Source organism: Phoca vitulina, unplaced genomic scaffold (genome assembly GCF_004348235.1).
Source record: "Phoca vitulina isolate PV1807 unplaced genomic scaffold, GSC_HSeal_1.0 scaffold13, whole genome shotgun sequence".
Taxonomy (NCBI): Eukaryota; Metazoa; Chordata; class Mammalia; order Carnivora; family Phocidae; genus Phoca; species Phoca vitulina.
Window position 1 is genome coordinate 46098385 of NW_022589716.1, and position 13083 is coordinate 46111467.

Sequence of the window (13083 nt, forward strand, 5' to 3'; positions counted from 1 at the left end):
ACAATAGTTTACTACTCTGGATTTTTTATTATTTCTTTATTTCTGGGTGTTTTGTAACAGGAAGGATTTTCCATGGCTCTTTCTAGTGTGTCATATTCCTGGCAGCATAAATTCTTCGTTCCATTTATTTATTTATTTATTTGAGAGAGAGAAAGAGTGAGAGTGCATGCACTAGCGCAGGCGGTGGGGAGGAGCAGAGGGAGAGGGACAAGCAGACTCGGGGCTCGATGTCATGACCCTGAGATCATGACCTGAGCCAAAAATCAAGAGTCAGGCTTAACTGACTGAGTCACCAGGTGCCCCCTTCGTTCCTTTTGTAGTATTGTAGCATTTTCCTCCTAGGAAATACAAGAGGTTCCCAACACTACAGTCTCTTTCCATGTGTATGAAGGCGTGTGGTAACTCTCCTGCTCTACAGTGCGCTGATGGGACCAATGGTTTAGGCAACTTAACTAAGTGGCAGGCAGAAATATGGTGCTTATTTTAGAGATGCAAATACGTGGTTCATATAGACAATCCACTCTTGAGGACGTCATGCTATTAATAATGGGGCTTTATATTTAGGCTCTAGAGAAAGGAGATGTTTAGATGAGATTGAAATAGGTTTCTTCAGTCTTCTTTTGGCAACAGCCTCTTTTTTTGTGCGCCACTTGCCACTTACATAGGGGGTGCTCACAAAGAAATAACGTCTTGGGGAGTGGGGTTTGCATCTTGGCTTTGCTGCTTGGTAACTGACCTTGGATGAGTTAGTGTGTTTCAGTTTCTAAATCTATCAAATACATTATCAAATATCAAATACACTATCAAATACTAGATCATCAAGTTCATAGGCTAGTTGGGAGGATTCAGTGAGACCTCATATAAGTGATCTAGCACCATCTAGCACAGATGTGGGTGTAATAGCTATATTGTATACCTGCCTTCTGGGAAATGGAAGAAACTAGACACACCTGAAGCATTTCTTAACCAAGTATTTATCATACTTTAGTAGAAGGATATTGATCCTCTCTTCTGTATTAGGTTGAGGTGAGGGGGATACCATTGAACCAGATATATAGTCTCTGTCTTTGAAGTTCACAGCTGAAGGTGTGGAGTCAGGGCCTGTGGAGATACCTGGGTGAGAAAGGAGTGGCTGAGAAGGTGGTGGGTTTGGATAGAAGGTAGATGTGGTACTAGAGTCTGCTCCTCACACTGTACCCTGTCATGCTGCAGAGATTTTCCCTTCGCTTGTAGAGTACCAGAGAATGACAGTTTTAGAGGTATCAGCCCCGCGGTCACAAACTCAGGTGCCTACTCAGACAGGCCATGGGGATGAGGGATGTGCCTGGGTACAAGCACGAGGGCTCAGGGTGGCCAGAGTGGCATGTCCTCACCGAAGGTGGCAGCTGTTCTAGAGGTCCACCCCAGGTGTCACCACGTGGTAATGCGGGCCCATTGTGGCCAGACCTTCTAGGTCCTCAAAAGAAGCTAAATACCTGGATTTTTACGTGGAATTTCCGAACATTAAAAAATAGGCAACAAATTGAGTTTAAAAACACATGAGACTCATAGGGGAAGGGAGGGAAAAATGAAACAAGACGAAACTGGAGGGGGAGCAAACCATAAGAGACTCTTAATCTCAGGAAAGAAACTGAGGATTGCTGGAGTGGAGGGCGGTGGGAGGGATGGGGTGGCTGGGTGATAGACATTGGGGAGGGTATGTACTATGGTGAGCGCTGTGAATTGTGTAAGACTGATGAATCACAGACCTGTACCCCTGAAACAAATAATACATTATGTTAATAATTTAAAAAAAAAAAAAACAGGCTATGGGCAACTAGTTTGTGACTTGTGATTTAAGCTAGGACTTTGATTTGACAGGTGGGGAAATGGAGCAGCCGAGATTTGCCATGTGCCCAGAGTCACCATGAAAATTAGGTGCAGAACCAGGACTACAACCCAGTTTTTGCCCTGCCTGCCAGGGCTTTTTTTTTTTTCTTTCATTATTTGAGAGAGGGGGAGAGAGAGTGAGCGTGCACACACGCATGAGCAGGGGGAGGGGCAGAGGAAGAGAGAGGCAGGCTCCCCGCTGAGCCGGGAGCCCGACTCGGGTGGGCTCAATCCCAGGACCCCGGGACAATGACCTGAGCTGAAGGCAGCCACCACTCAACCGACTAAGCCACCCAGGCACTTCCCGCCAGTGCTTGTGTGCTATACTACATGCCGATTCTCTAACACATTCTACCATCTTAAAACATCACCAAAATGGCATTGAAAAGGTTCCTTCTAAGAGGAACCTTTACTGGGCCAGTTTTAAAATACTGTTTCAGAGATGTACTTTGTTGTTCACTGCAGGCTTGCTTTCTTGCTTAGTCTCTACACCTTGGAAACTGACCTTCCTCAGGCTCTTGTTTCAAAGTTGAGCAAAGATGAAAACAGGCATTCAGACACCATGGCATTTCCCTGTCCCATACCAGCTCTAACGCATTGGATTTTCATACTTGATATGTGACCATGCAGCTGTTAAATCTACTTGTGTTTAGGATCTGCCAGCTGTAGCTATCTTATTAAAAATCAGTTTGTGGTTTACGAGGGCATGTTCTTCAAGTGTAACTTAGGACCAGCTCATAGCTTCAGAACCTAGCTCATGCATCATTCTTCACCATGTGCGGGCCACTTACTACAAAGCGAATGTCATGTGATTCATTCTTTGATTAGTAGTTTTCTGATGGGCTGGAGGTTGGTGTCCTCCTGTGCCTGTAAAAACCACCCCGGAGTAGTGTTCCGAGCCATTAGGTCAGGGCCCTGTTGTGATACTGAGGGAAGTGTTTTAGAAGCCGAGATTTGCCATGTGCCCAGAGTCACCGTGAAAATTAGGTGCAGAACCAGGACTACAACCCAGTTTTTGCCCTGCCTGCCAGGGCTTTTTTTTTTTTTTTTCATTATTTGAGAGAGGGGGAGAGAGAGTGAGCATGCACACACGCATGAGCAGGGGGAGGGGCAGAGGAAGAGAGAGGCAGGCTCTGATTATGATGGGAACACAATCTCTGGAACCCTTTGCCAGACTTAAAGTTCTCATTCTGCCATTTTCTAGATTATGGTTCCCAGGACGTGTTTTAATCTCTACAGTGCCTCTGTTTCATCATTTGTAAAGTGGGGAGAGTTTAGTGTCTACCTCATAGGGTGAGTGGAGGGTCACGTGAAGCACTTAGAGTCGGGCCTGTGCTGGTAAGTGTCAGTGAGTGATAACTGTTGTAATTACAGGGATGATTAAAGATGCCATTTGGGTTATAAATCGCCTGTCCACAAAAGTCATGCAGCATTTATTGTGTGAAACATGCTAAATGATGTTACAACTAAAAGGACTAGATTTTCAGTTATTCCTGGTTCATATTTTTTTAATAGCATATGTTTCTGAATTATTGTATTTTCAAGAATGTAAAACAAGTGCATTTCCACTTTTTCTGTAGACAGCTCTAGCTCTGGCTATTGCTCAGGAGCTGGGTAGTAAGGTCCCTTTCTGCCCAATGGTGGGGAGTGAAGTTTACTCCACGGAGATCAAGAAGACGGAGGTGCTGATGGAGAACTTCCGCAGGGCCATTGGTGAGTATCACGTCTGTGGCGAGAATTCTTCTCACTTGCCCAGTGCCTTGAAGCTGCTTTGTTGTGCAAATGCCTTTACGACTTATATTTGTTGTACTACCATTTTTCTTTTGGCACCATTAGTGTTATCTTTGCAAGCCAAACAAGAACCCAACTTTACTAATTGAAGCACTTTAGCAGTTGGCAAATGTGAGCCCTGGCTATGGGCTGGGGTTTCTCACCTGACAAAATAAATGTGGCTGTGAAGTGATTTCTTAAAAAACAAGTCAGATTTTCCTGGCAGCCTTATTATGCTTTTAGAGATGACTGTCCACTGAAAAGGCTTGGACTTAAGCCAAAAGCTTTGTGTGTCGTGATGCTGGAATGCCCCTGGTCCTGGATATCGAGCCAGAATTGTGGCCTATCAGAGAGTGGGGAAACCATGTGGGGATGGGCAGAGATTTGAGGCTTATGGTGCCACCCTCATGGGGCTGGGAGCTACCATATCAAGTGCTTGTTATATGCCAGGCCCCCCCAACATTGATTATAGCCTTTTGTTTCCCTAAGAGAAAGTTCTCTGACTTCATTTTGCATCTGATGAAACAGAATCTCAGGAAGTTAAATGACTTGCCTACAGTAACCCAGCTAGTAAGTAGCAGTGTTACAGTCTGAACCTGTATCTGTTTGATTCTAGAGCCCATATTCTGAAGATCTGCTGTGAAAAAAAATGGCCTTTCCCAAGTATTTACCTCTTGTCAGCGGGGATGTCTGGGCCAGTCTCCTTGCTCCATTTTTGTTTCCCTAGCTCTGGGAAAATCCCAGCTTCCCTCACATCTACATGTAGAAATAGCTTATTCCTTTTAAGATATTAAAAACTACTTGATGTGTTTCTGCACATGTAGGCGTCTATTTCTAGGATACAGTTGCTGAGTTATAAACACTTGTCAGAGTGCCTATACAGTTTTCCAGGCCCTTTGGTAGTCAAAACAAGGTAAATATTCTTTTTTTTAAAAAAGATTTTATTTATTTATTTGAGAGATAGCATGAGAGAGAGAAAGAGCACGAGTGGGGGCGGGGCGGGTAGAGGGAGAAGCAGACTCCCCGCTGAGCAGGGAGCCTGACTCAGGGCTCAATCCCAGGACCCTGGGATCATGACCTGAGCTGAAGGCAGATGCTTCACTGACTGAACCACCCAGGTGCCCCCAAGGTAGACATTCTTAAGGAAATTTGCTAGAAAACTTTGAGGAAATGAGGAAAGTTTAAGAAAGAGTGGATTTGTCTAGCCCAGAATCCTTGCCTTGAGACTGCTAAAGTCTAGGTCAGGGGTACAATCATGTAGGGCCTCAAGCCACGATGAGGGCTTTGCATTTTTCGCTGAGTGAAAGGAGAAGCAGTTGGAGAGTAGTTTTGGATGTCCAAGAATCCCCCTCTGGCTGGGGGATGGAGAGTGGACAGTGAGGAGAGTGAGAGGATAGCAGGGAGACTGTGAGGAGTCTGAGCAGATGGTGGTGGCTTGGGCCAGGGTGGTGATGGCAGAGGTGATAAGAAGTGGTCGGATTCTGGATGTAGTGGGATAGTAGAGCTGACAGAATTGCCTGAAGGATTAGATGTGGGGCTGCAAGAAAGAGAGGTGGCCATCTTGGGGGATGGGAAAGAATGGAGAGGAGCAGATTGGGTGTTTATTAAATGTCTGCTGTGGGTAGAGTATCTACTGCAGCCCCAGTTCCTGCCACAGAGTGGATGCTTAGTCAAGTTTTTCTGAATGAGAAAAGAGGATGGACTGCAAAGCAGGTGGAAAACAGAAGCCTTTGCCTAAAGATAGCCCTCAGTCTGTGTCTGGCGATAGATATACTTCGTTTGGTTTACACAGGGTTTTTTAAAATGAATTTTGAGTTAGTTGCCAGTGTTTAGAAATTGGGGAATGTCCTATAAAATCCTTCTTTCTGGCTTCTGGAGAGAAGCTTTCATTTCCACACAGCAACAGCCAGGTTGGGGCCGAGCAGTGCTCCTTTGCAGAGCGGGCTTGTGCGGCACTGCGTCACAGCCCCCCAGGGGCCTGCTCTGCTTCTTGACCTTCCCCGTTGGGTGCTTGCCTGTACTGGGTCCCTGCGAGCACCTGAGTGTGGGACTCTTGTTCTAAACCAGAGGGATTATGAGCCGTGTCTGTAGGCCAAGCTTTGTGTTATGTAGATACAGGGTTTTTTTTAAACTGCGAAATAGTCCTTACCGGAAATCTTTGTTACTGGAAACACTGCATTGTTTTGGTGGCTGTTTTAAATTGAAATATCATATACATATAGAAAAGCAGGTACAGCATGCCTGTAGTTTAACGATTAATTATGAGGTAAACACGCAGTCACCGCTCAGCTCGAGGTGCAGAGCAGGGCCAGCACACAGGTGTCGCCATGCCCTGGCTGGCCACAGCCCGTCGCCTGTCCCACACCGACCCACAGGGTGCGAGCGCTGTGTGGCCGCGGCTTCTGTGCTCGGCAGAGCTGGTGCAGTGGGGTGGTAGAATTTTGCCCTTTACACTTTATCTAGATGGAACCTACTTCAGGTGTTGCTTTTTTTTTTTTTTTTTTTTTTTAGCAGTGTTTATGTTTGTGGGGTTCAGCTGGTGTTCTTACATGTCTTGCTCTCTTTGGACTTTTGCATTGTATCTGGAATAACAGTGGACATGGCTCGAAAGACCCTCTTTGGGGTTTAAAATCTTTCTGAGTCCTTTTTAAAAACTTAATGAACATGTGCCAAAGATTTTATTTAACTCACTAATTAATAAGATAAACTGTAAGATATTACAACTGGCTCAAATATCTAAGTACATCTAAAATGTATTCTTATTTACTAAAAACTATTTTTCTGATTGATAAAATCTGACAAAACTGACTTTTACATAAGTGCATGTGTTGAGGTTGCATAAAAGTAACTTTAATGCTTTAAAATTGGAAAAATAGAGGTAAATTTCCTAGGCATCTGCTTTGTGATTTGCCATTTTTGAGGGGAGGGGGCAGTGCAGTTCTTTTGATGGCACTGAGGTAAAGAGAATTTCTTGATCCTGCCACAAAATAAAAAGGCAGGCCATTGACTGTCTTCAAAAAGGATCCCTGCCCATCTTCCTCTGCCTTTGAATTCCTGTGAAGTTGGCAGAGGGATGGGGAGGAAGCGGTAAGCTGACCAGAAATTAAAAGCAAGGAGTCTGTGCTGTTTCCTTGACGTGATGAAGGTGCCTGTCAGGGATTTAGAAACCTGAGCCAGCAGATGAAACCTGTGTCATTTGTGTTGCCGTTGCCAGAGAGAGCGCCAGCTTGTTCCCTTCCCTGGCTAACAGCCGCTTTCATTGTCCGTCAACCACATCCCCTCCCTGCTTGTCAGCACACAGCGACTTCTAAACAAACACAGGGACTAGTGAGAGACGGGAATGCCTTTCTTCCCCACTCAAGGAATTTCATGTCATGGTCATTAACAGGAAATAGAGGGAGCATTCCATTGGAAGGAATTTATCTCTGTGGGATATAAAAGTTTTGATTTAAAAAAAATCAAAGTTCATTTTAAAAGTACAGAATTTTCCAAGTATGTCACAGTCTTCTGATACATTCATGTAGGTTTGGAAAATTTTAGTCTCGATATTGAGGAACGAAGAATTTGGAAAGGCAAAGGTGAAACACAGCCTCTCTTGGGGCCATTCCAAAACTTCCATTTGTAGGGCTATCAGATTGAATGAAGATAGAGTAGAACTTCTCCTTAACTTTAATATCTGAGAGTCTTTGTTCTGGTTGGGTTTCTGGGGAAAGAAGGCAACTGACCCAATGATAAGATAATGACCACGTTTAAAAGTGGGAAGTGATCGAGAGTGTCTGACACCATTGGCAGTGTTTCTTTGTGCCATTGGGCTGTTTCCATATCAGAACAGAGGTGGCTTGATGGTGAGGACACCCAAACCCTATCTGGGCTACCTGTCATCAGAGGTAGTTTTACGGCTCTACATTGTGAGTAGGACGGAGTTCTTCACTCCTTAAATGAGTGGTTCTCAGCTGTGGCTGCACACGGGAATCACTGGGGGAGCTTTAAATGAATGATAATGGTAGTCCCAACCCCTGAGACTCAGAGGCAAATGGTCTGAGTCCAGCCAGGGTCTGAAGAATTGTAGAGGCCTATCATGATACTAAAGGGTGAGAGAACCATGATGTAGACTCCAGCTGAGGTTTAGAATATTGTTTCCTTTTTTTTTTTTTTTTTTAAGATTTTATTTATTTGACAGAGACACAGTGAGAGAGGGAACACAAGCAGGGGAAGTGGGAGAGGGAGAAGCAGGCCTCCTACAGAGCAGGGAGCCCGATGCAGGATTCGATCCCAGGACCCTGGGATCATGACCTGAGCTGAAGGCAGATACTTAACGACTGAGCCACAGGCGCCCCAGAATATTGTTTCCTAAATGTAAGCCATCGGTGTGCCTCCTTTGCCAGGTCTCACTAGTATTATTTACTTAAATTTTTCTTTTTAAAGTGACTTGGTCATTTTGTGTGCACATAACAAAAAAGTACCTGGAGCATAAGTGTATAGCTCAGTGAATTATCATAAACTGAAAGCCCATGCAGTCAGCACCCAGTCAAGAAAGAGAGTATTGCCAATACCCCAAAGTACCCCTTGTGTCCACCCCCAATCTCCATCCTTTCTTCCTTCTCCAAATTAATGACTGTCTTGCTTCTAACATTATAGTAGTTATGCCTGTTTCTGAAGCTCATATATGCAATCAGGCAGTGTAGAAGTAAATATTCTTCTGTGTTTGGTTTCTTTTCCACAAAGTTATGTTTGTGAGAGTCATCGGTATTGTTTCATGTAGTACGCCTATACCTAGTAGGTGTATACCTAGAAGCTGAATTACAGAATATAGGGTATTCATGTGTTCAACTTTAGGAGATTATATCATGTTGTTTCTAAAGTATTTGTACCAATTTACACCCCTATTTGCAGTGCAAATTTTCCCGCTGTTCTGCATCCTCACCAACTCTTGATATGGTCAGCTTTTAATTGTAGTGATCCTAGAGGTGGTAGAACAGTATTTCATTGCTTTTTTTCCTTTTTTTTTTTTTTTTAACTCTTAGTTTGAAAAGTTTCAAATGTACAAAAAGGAGTCAAGTGATGACCTTCCCCCATGGTCCCATCACCAGGCTTCAACTCATAGTTAATCTTGATTGATCTATAGCCCCCATCATTCCCCTCCCAGATCCTTTGAAGTTAATTGCAGACCTACTTTTTCATCCATAAATATTTCAATATGTATCTCTGCAAAATAAGGACTTAAAGAAAACCCCACTATACCACTGTCATGCCTAGAAAAAAACGAATATAATCCTTGATGTCATCAAATACCTAGTATTCAAATTTCTAGTTGTCTCATGTTATAGTGTGTTTTTCCTTTTTCGAAAATTTTTTGAATTATTATTTGAATCAGGATACAAATAAGGATCTGCATGATAGCTTGGTTGATATGTGTCTTACATCTTTTTAACCTATGGGTTTCCCTTACATTTCTGTTTTTTCCTTTGGGCAAAACTTAAATTAGATGGAGACTAGGCTCACACCCAAGGGCTGGCAGAAAGGGACTGCTGAGGTCAGTGGGCACATGTTACCTGAAGGGGAAAGGACAGAGCCAAGTGTTGTGGGAAAGGCTGTCAGCCAGCTGGCGCCCTGTGGTGTGGTGTGGTGTGGCGTGGTGGGAAGAAGCTGGTGTCAGAGCCAGAAGACTTGGACTCTAGTCTGGGGTCTACCATGAAGGATGAAAGGACCCTTGGCTCCCCTCTTGGAGCTGACCTCCCCTCTGTAAAATCTGTAAAAGGACATAAGGAGTGCTCCCTCTGGCTGTTTCACAGGGCTAGGTTGGGATGTGCTGGCCCCTTCCCTCGTCCTCAGGATTCCAGTGCAGGATCAAATGAGGCAGTGACATGCATGCCCTCTGTAGACTGTGTGGGAAGGCCACTTACATGGGTGAAGAGGCCGCCACAGTTAGAGGTTTATAGTGTGTTCTTCCTGGTGTGGCCTGCAGCTTTCCCTAAATGTAGGGACTCCTTCTGGATGCATCTTCAACTAGTTTGACCCAAGGATGTTTCCTTTCTTGCCTCTGGATTGATGGGCAGGTACAGTGACTGAAAATGGTTTTCTTGTTGATGTAGAATCCTTGGAACACGGATTTATTGGCTGTTAACTTACCTGTGATACATCTGTGGTTTTGGAGAAAAGGATTTGTGTCCCTTGACCCCAGACTTTGGGAACTGGGGAGAGCTTGTGTGTGAGTGCATGTGTTTTCAGAGAAGCGGTGTTCAGTGGTATGCATTTGTTTTCCTGTTGTAAGAAAACCTTTACTTACTAGTAATTATCATTGCTTTGTTAGACAAACCCAATTTTCTTTTTGTTATTTTAACATGTTATTAAAGCATAATATATATATATATGGGTATGTATATATGTGTATATATATGTATATATATACACACACACATACACACACAGAAGAAAAAACACAATCATAGGTATTTAGCTCAATGAGTTTTCATAAAGTCAATACACTCATGTAACCAGCACCGACATCAAGAGACACATTAGAACTCCAGAAGCTCCTAAAAAAAAAACAACCATTCCAGAAGCTCCTTGTGCCCCCTCCAGTCGCTCTTCCCTGTCCCCCTGCACCAGTGAGCAGGGACATGCCTGTGTTGACTTTGAAGGCAGAAAGGTGTGGTCCAGCGTTGGGGTTTTAGGGTTTTAGGTTTGGGGGTGTTATGGTAGACCTGGGCTGTTGCATCATGTAGCAACCTCCTTAGAGATCTCCGTCATTACAGAGAATGTGCGGAAGTATCCGTAGACATATTTCTTGGGTACTGGATGGTCTGCCTGATGACACCCCCCATACCCTCGAGTAACTTCCTCCATTCATCCACTTATGTGTGTGGCTGTTGACAGTCTAGCAGATGGGAGTCAGGTTTCCCGAGTCCCAGCAATCCCATGTATGAGTGCCGGGTGGGAGGCACAGGTTGCCATGGGAGTCATCTGGAGGGTAAGGAAGAAGGTGTGTCAGGCAAGCTTTCTAGGAGTAAGTATTTGAACTGGGGAGTTGGCGAAGCCAAAAAGGAGTGAAGTACTTTAGGCAGCAAAAACATTTCATAAAAAGGCACTGAGATCATGTTCTAAAAATTAATTTGCCAACAGTTCTTAGTTTGACAATAAACATTTATTGAACAGCTAATGTGGTTGATCTTTAGAACAAGGAGAGACATTTGCCTTCACTGATAATATTCTAATCTGAAAATTGTGCTTTATTATTGGGGGGTTGCTTTGGAAATTGTGGCCTCGGAAAACTTGTAAAACAACCCATTGCAAATGCTGAATGACCATTGGGTCTTTCTTCTTTGGGTGTGCAGTGAGGGTCAGCCAGAGGCCCAGGACACCTGGCAGGTCAAGTATCACTTGCTGTTGGCATGGACCTCTAATTATATCTAGCTTAGGCCTGATAGTGTCACAAGGGATGTGGGGAGTTATTCCATTGGTTTTAAAATTTTTTTCAAGAGTCAAAAATGCAGGAAACGAGGGCATATCTAGTGGAGCAGAATGGTTTGGGTTCAGAGACTGGGTTAGAGGCTAAAGCTAAATTTCATCCCCTTGGAGATGCAGCAGATGTGAGAAACAATTTTGAGAATGATAGCTTGTCTATTTAGTTCTAGATTTGAACCTAGAAGGTCCCTTTGAAAAGTTGAAATAAAATTGTTTTTCTGAATTCTGAATAGCTCCTCCAGGTTACATTTATGTTTGTAGTACTTTTCTACGCAGAGTGATACCCTTGAATGTGCATTAGTAAGGTTGACTTGTCAGTCTTGGTGACATGGAAGTTTTGTGGCTAAAAAGGCTACTAAGGAGTAAGAGAGAGAGATTATGAATATGTGAGAGAGAATTCTGCTTCTCACCAGGGCTCACCTGCCATCTCTTCCAGGGCTGCGGATAAAGGAGACCAAGGAGGTTTATGAAGGTGAAGTCACAGAGCTGACTCCATGTGAGACAGAGAACCCCATGGGAGGGTACGGCAAAACCATTAGCCATGTGATCATAGGACTTAAAACGGCTAAAGGAACCAAACAGTTGAAAGTGAGTACCTGTGTGTGGACTCTTTTGTCTTGCCTCAGAATCTCTCAGCACTGTGTGGCCTTGGGCAAGTGATATAACCTCTTTGTCCCACTTTTCTCCGTACGCTGTGGGTGATGATACATCACAGGGCCGTTTGGGGATGTTATGTGTATTAAGCAGGACCTAGAATAGGGCGAGTACACAAGAAGACCCAATAAAGATAGCTCTAACTTTTCTCATTGACTCCTAGGAAACTGTACATTAAAACCTGAGCTGTGTGGTTAGTCGTGTCTACCTTTTGCCATGCTGTATCCCGTATTATGACCATGTGTCAAAGGCTCTGGGCCTGTCTCTGAACCTGCGGATTAATGTTTCAGATATCAGTGTTCATGCTCACAGAAAGAAGCAGCATTGAGTAATCTGGTAAGAGTTGTATAACAGATGACAGATGGACATCCCAAGGGGCCAAACACAGAATCCTTAATGTAGTTCCTTTTATGTGTCAGAGCCTAGAAACCTATAGTGGCTTCAGTGGTTGACTCTGCTCAGGCGAGGGCTTTGTGGAGAAGCCATAGTGGTGGCAGTGTGGGAGGCCTTCCATCACCCTCCTCAGACACTTGTCTTGTCAGCCTTGGGGATGTGGGTAGCAGGGGCGCCCAGGGGAAGAGTGTGGTTTGGAGTCTGGCGAAGTCCGAAAGGGAGACCGGGCTCTGCTGCTGAGAGCAGTGTGGCTTTTGGCAAGTGACTTAATCTCTGAGCAGTAGTTTCTTTATCTATTAAATGGGGATAATGAGTTCTTAGGATATAAAAGTTGTAGTTCTGGGGGTAGCTCCAAGTTACCTAAGACATGGTAGCTGTTGATGTTATTCTGAGAGCCTTCAGTTAGAGAAACACGGCAATTGGGATTGTAGGCTTTGCCTTATTATTTATAATAAACAATATCATAATAATTATAATAGCATCATAGATCTTATTTACTGGATGTGCCAGGCCCAGGCTAAGTGCTTCAACAAATATTTCATCTTTTGTCATTTATAGCTTTCAACATGTATGTGTGCCATGTGGGTAATTTCCCTCACGTTATAGAAGAAGGAACTGAGACTTCATCAGGAGGTTAAGCAGTTATCCTAGGCTTGCACAGCTGGTTAAGTGGCAGAGCGGACTCTCTGAGTCCCAGCTATTATGCTGTCCATCCTCCAACTTGCTGTGTGACCTTTGGGAGTGAGTTGAGCTCTCTGGGCCTCTGTTTGCCCATCTGTGAACTGTGGGAGATTGACCATATAATTTCTCCATCTTCACTCTCCTCCGTGATTTTATGGTTCTTTGATTCTGTAAGGTGGTTTCTTGGTCACTGCTTTATGGAGATCATAAAAATGTCACTTCTTCAGAGGGTCATTTTTCTTTTTCCTAACA

The 13083-nt window shown here is 44.0% G+C and overlaps 1 protein-coding gene across 1 annotated transcript in view; it reads left to right on the top strand.

Annotated features, from left to right (window-relative positions):
* RUVBL1 (RuvB like AAA ATPase 1) overlaps positions 1-13083 on the top strand; it is a 42187-nt gene that overhangs the window by 7564 nt on the left and 21540 nt on the right. Inside the window, exons 3-4 of the mRNA XM_032412052.1 lie at positions 3450-3582; positions 11540-11691. Coding sequence (XP_032267943.1) covers positions 3450-3582; positions 11540-11691 — 285 coding nt within the window. The remainder of the gene's footprint in view (positions 1-3449; positions 3583-11539; positions 11692-13083) is intronic.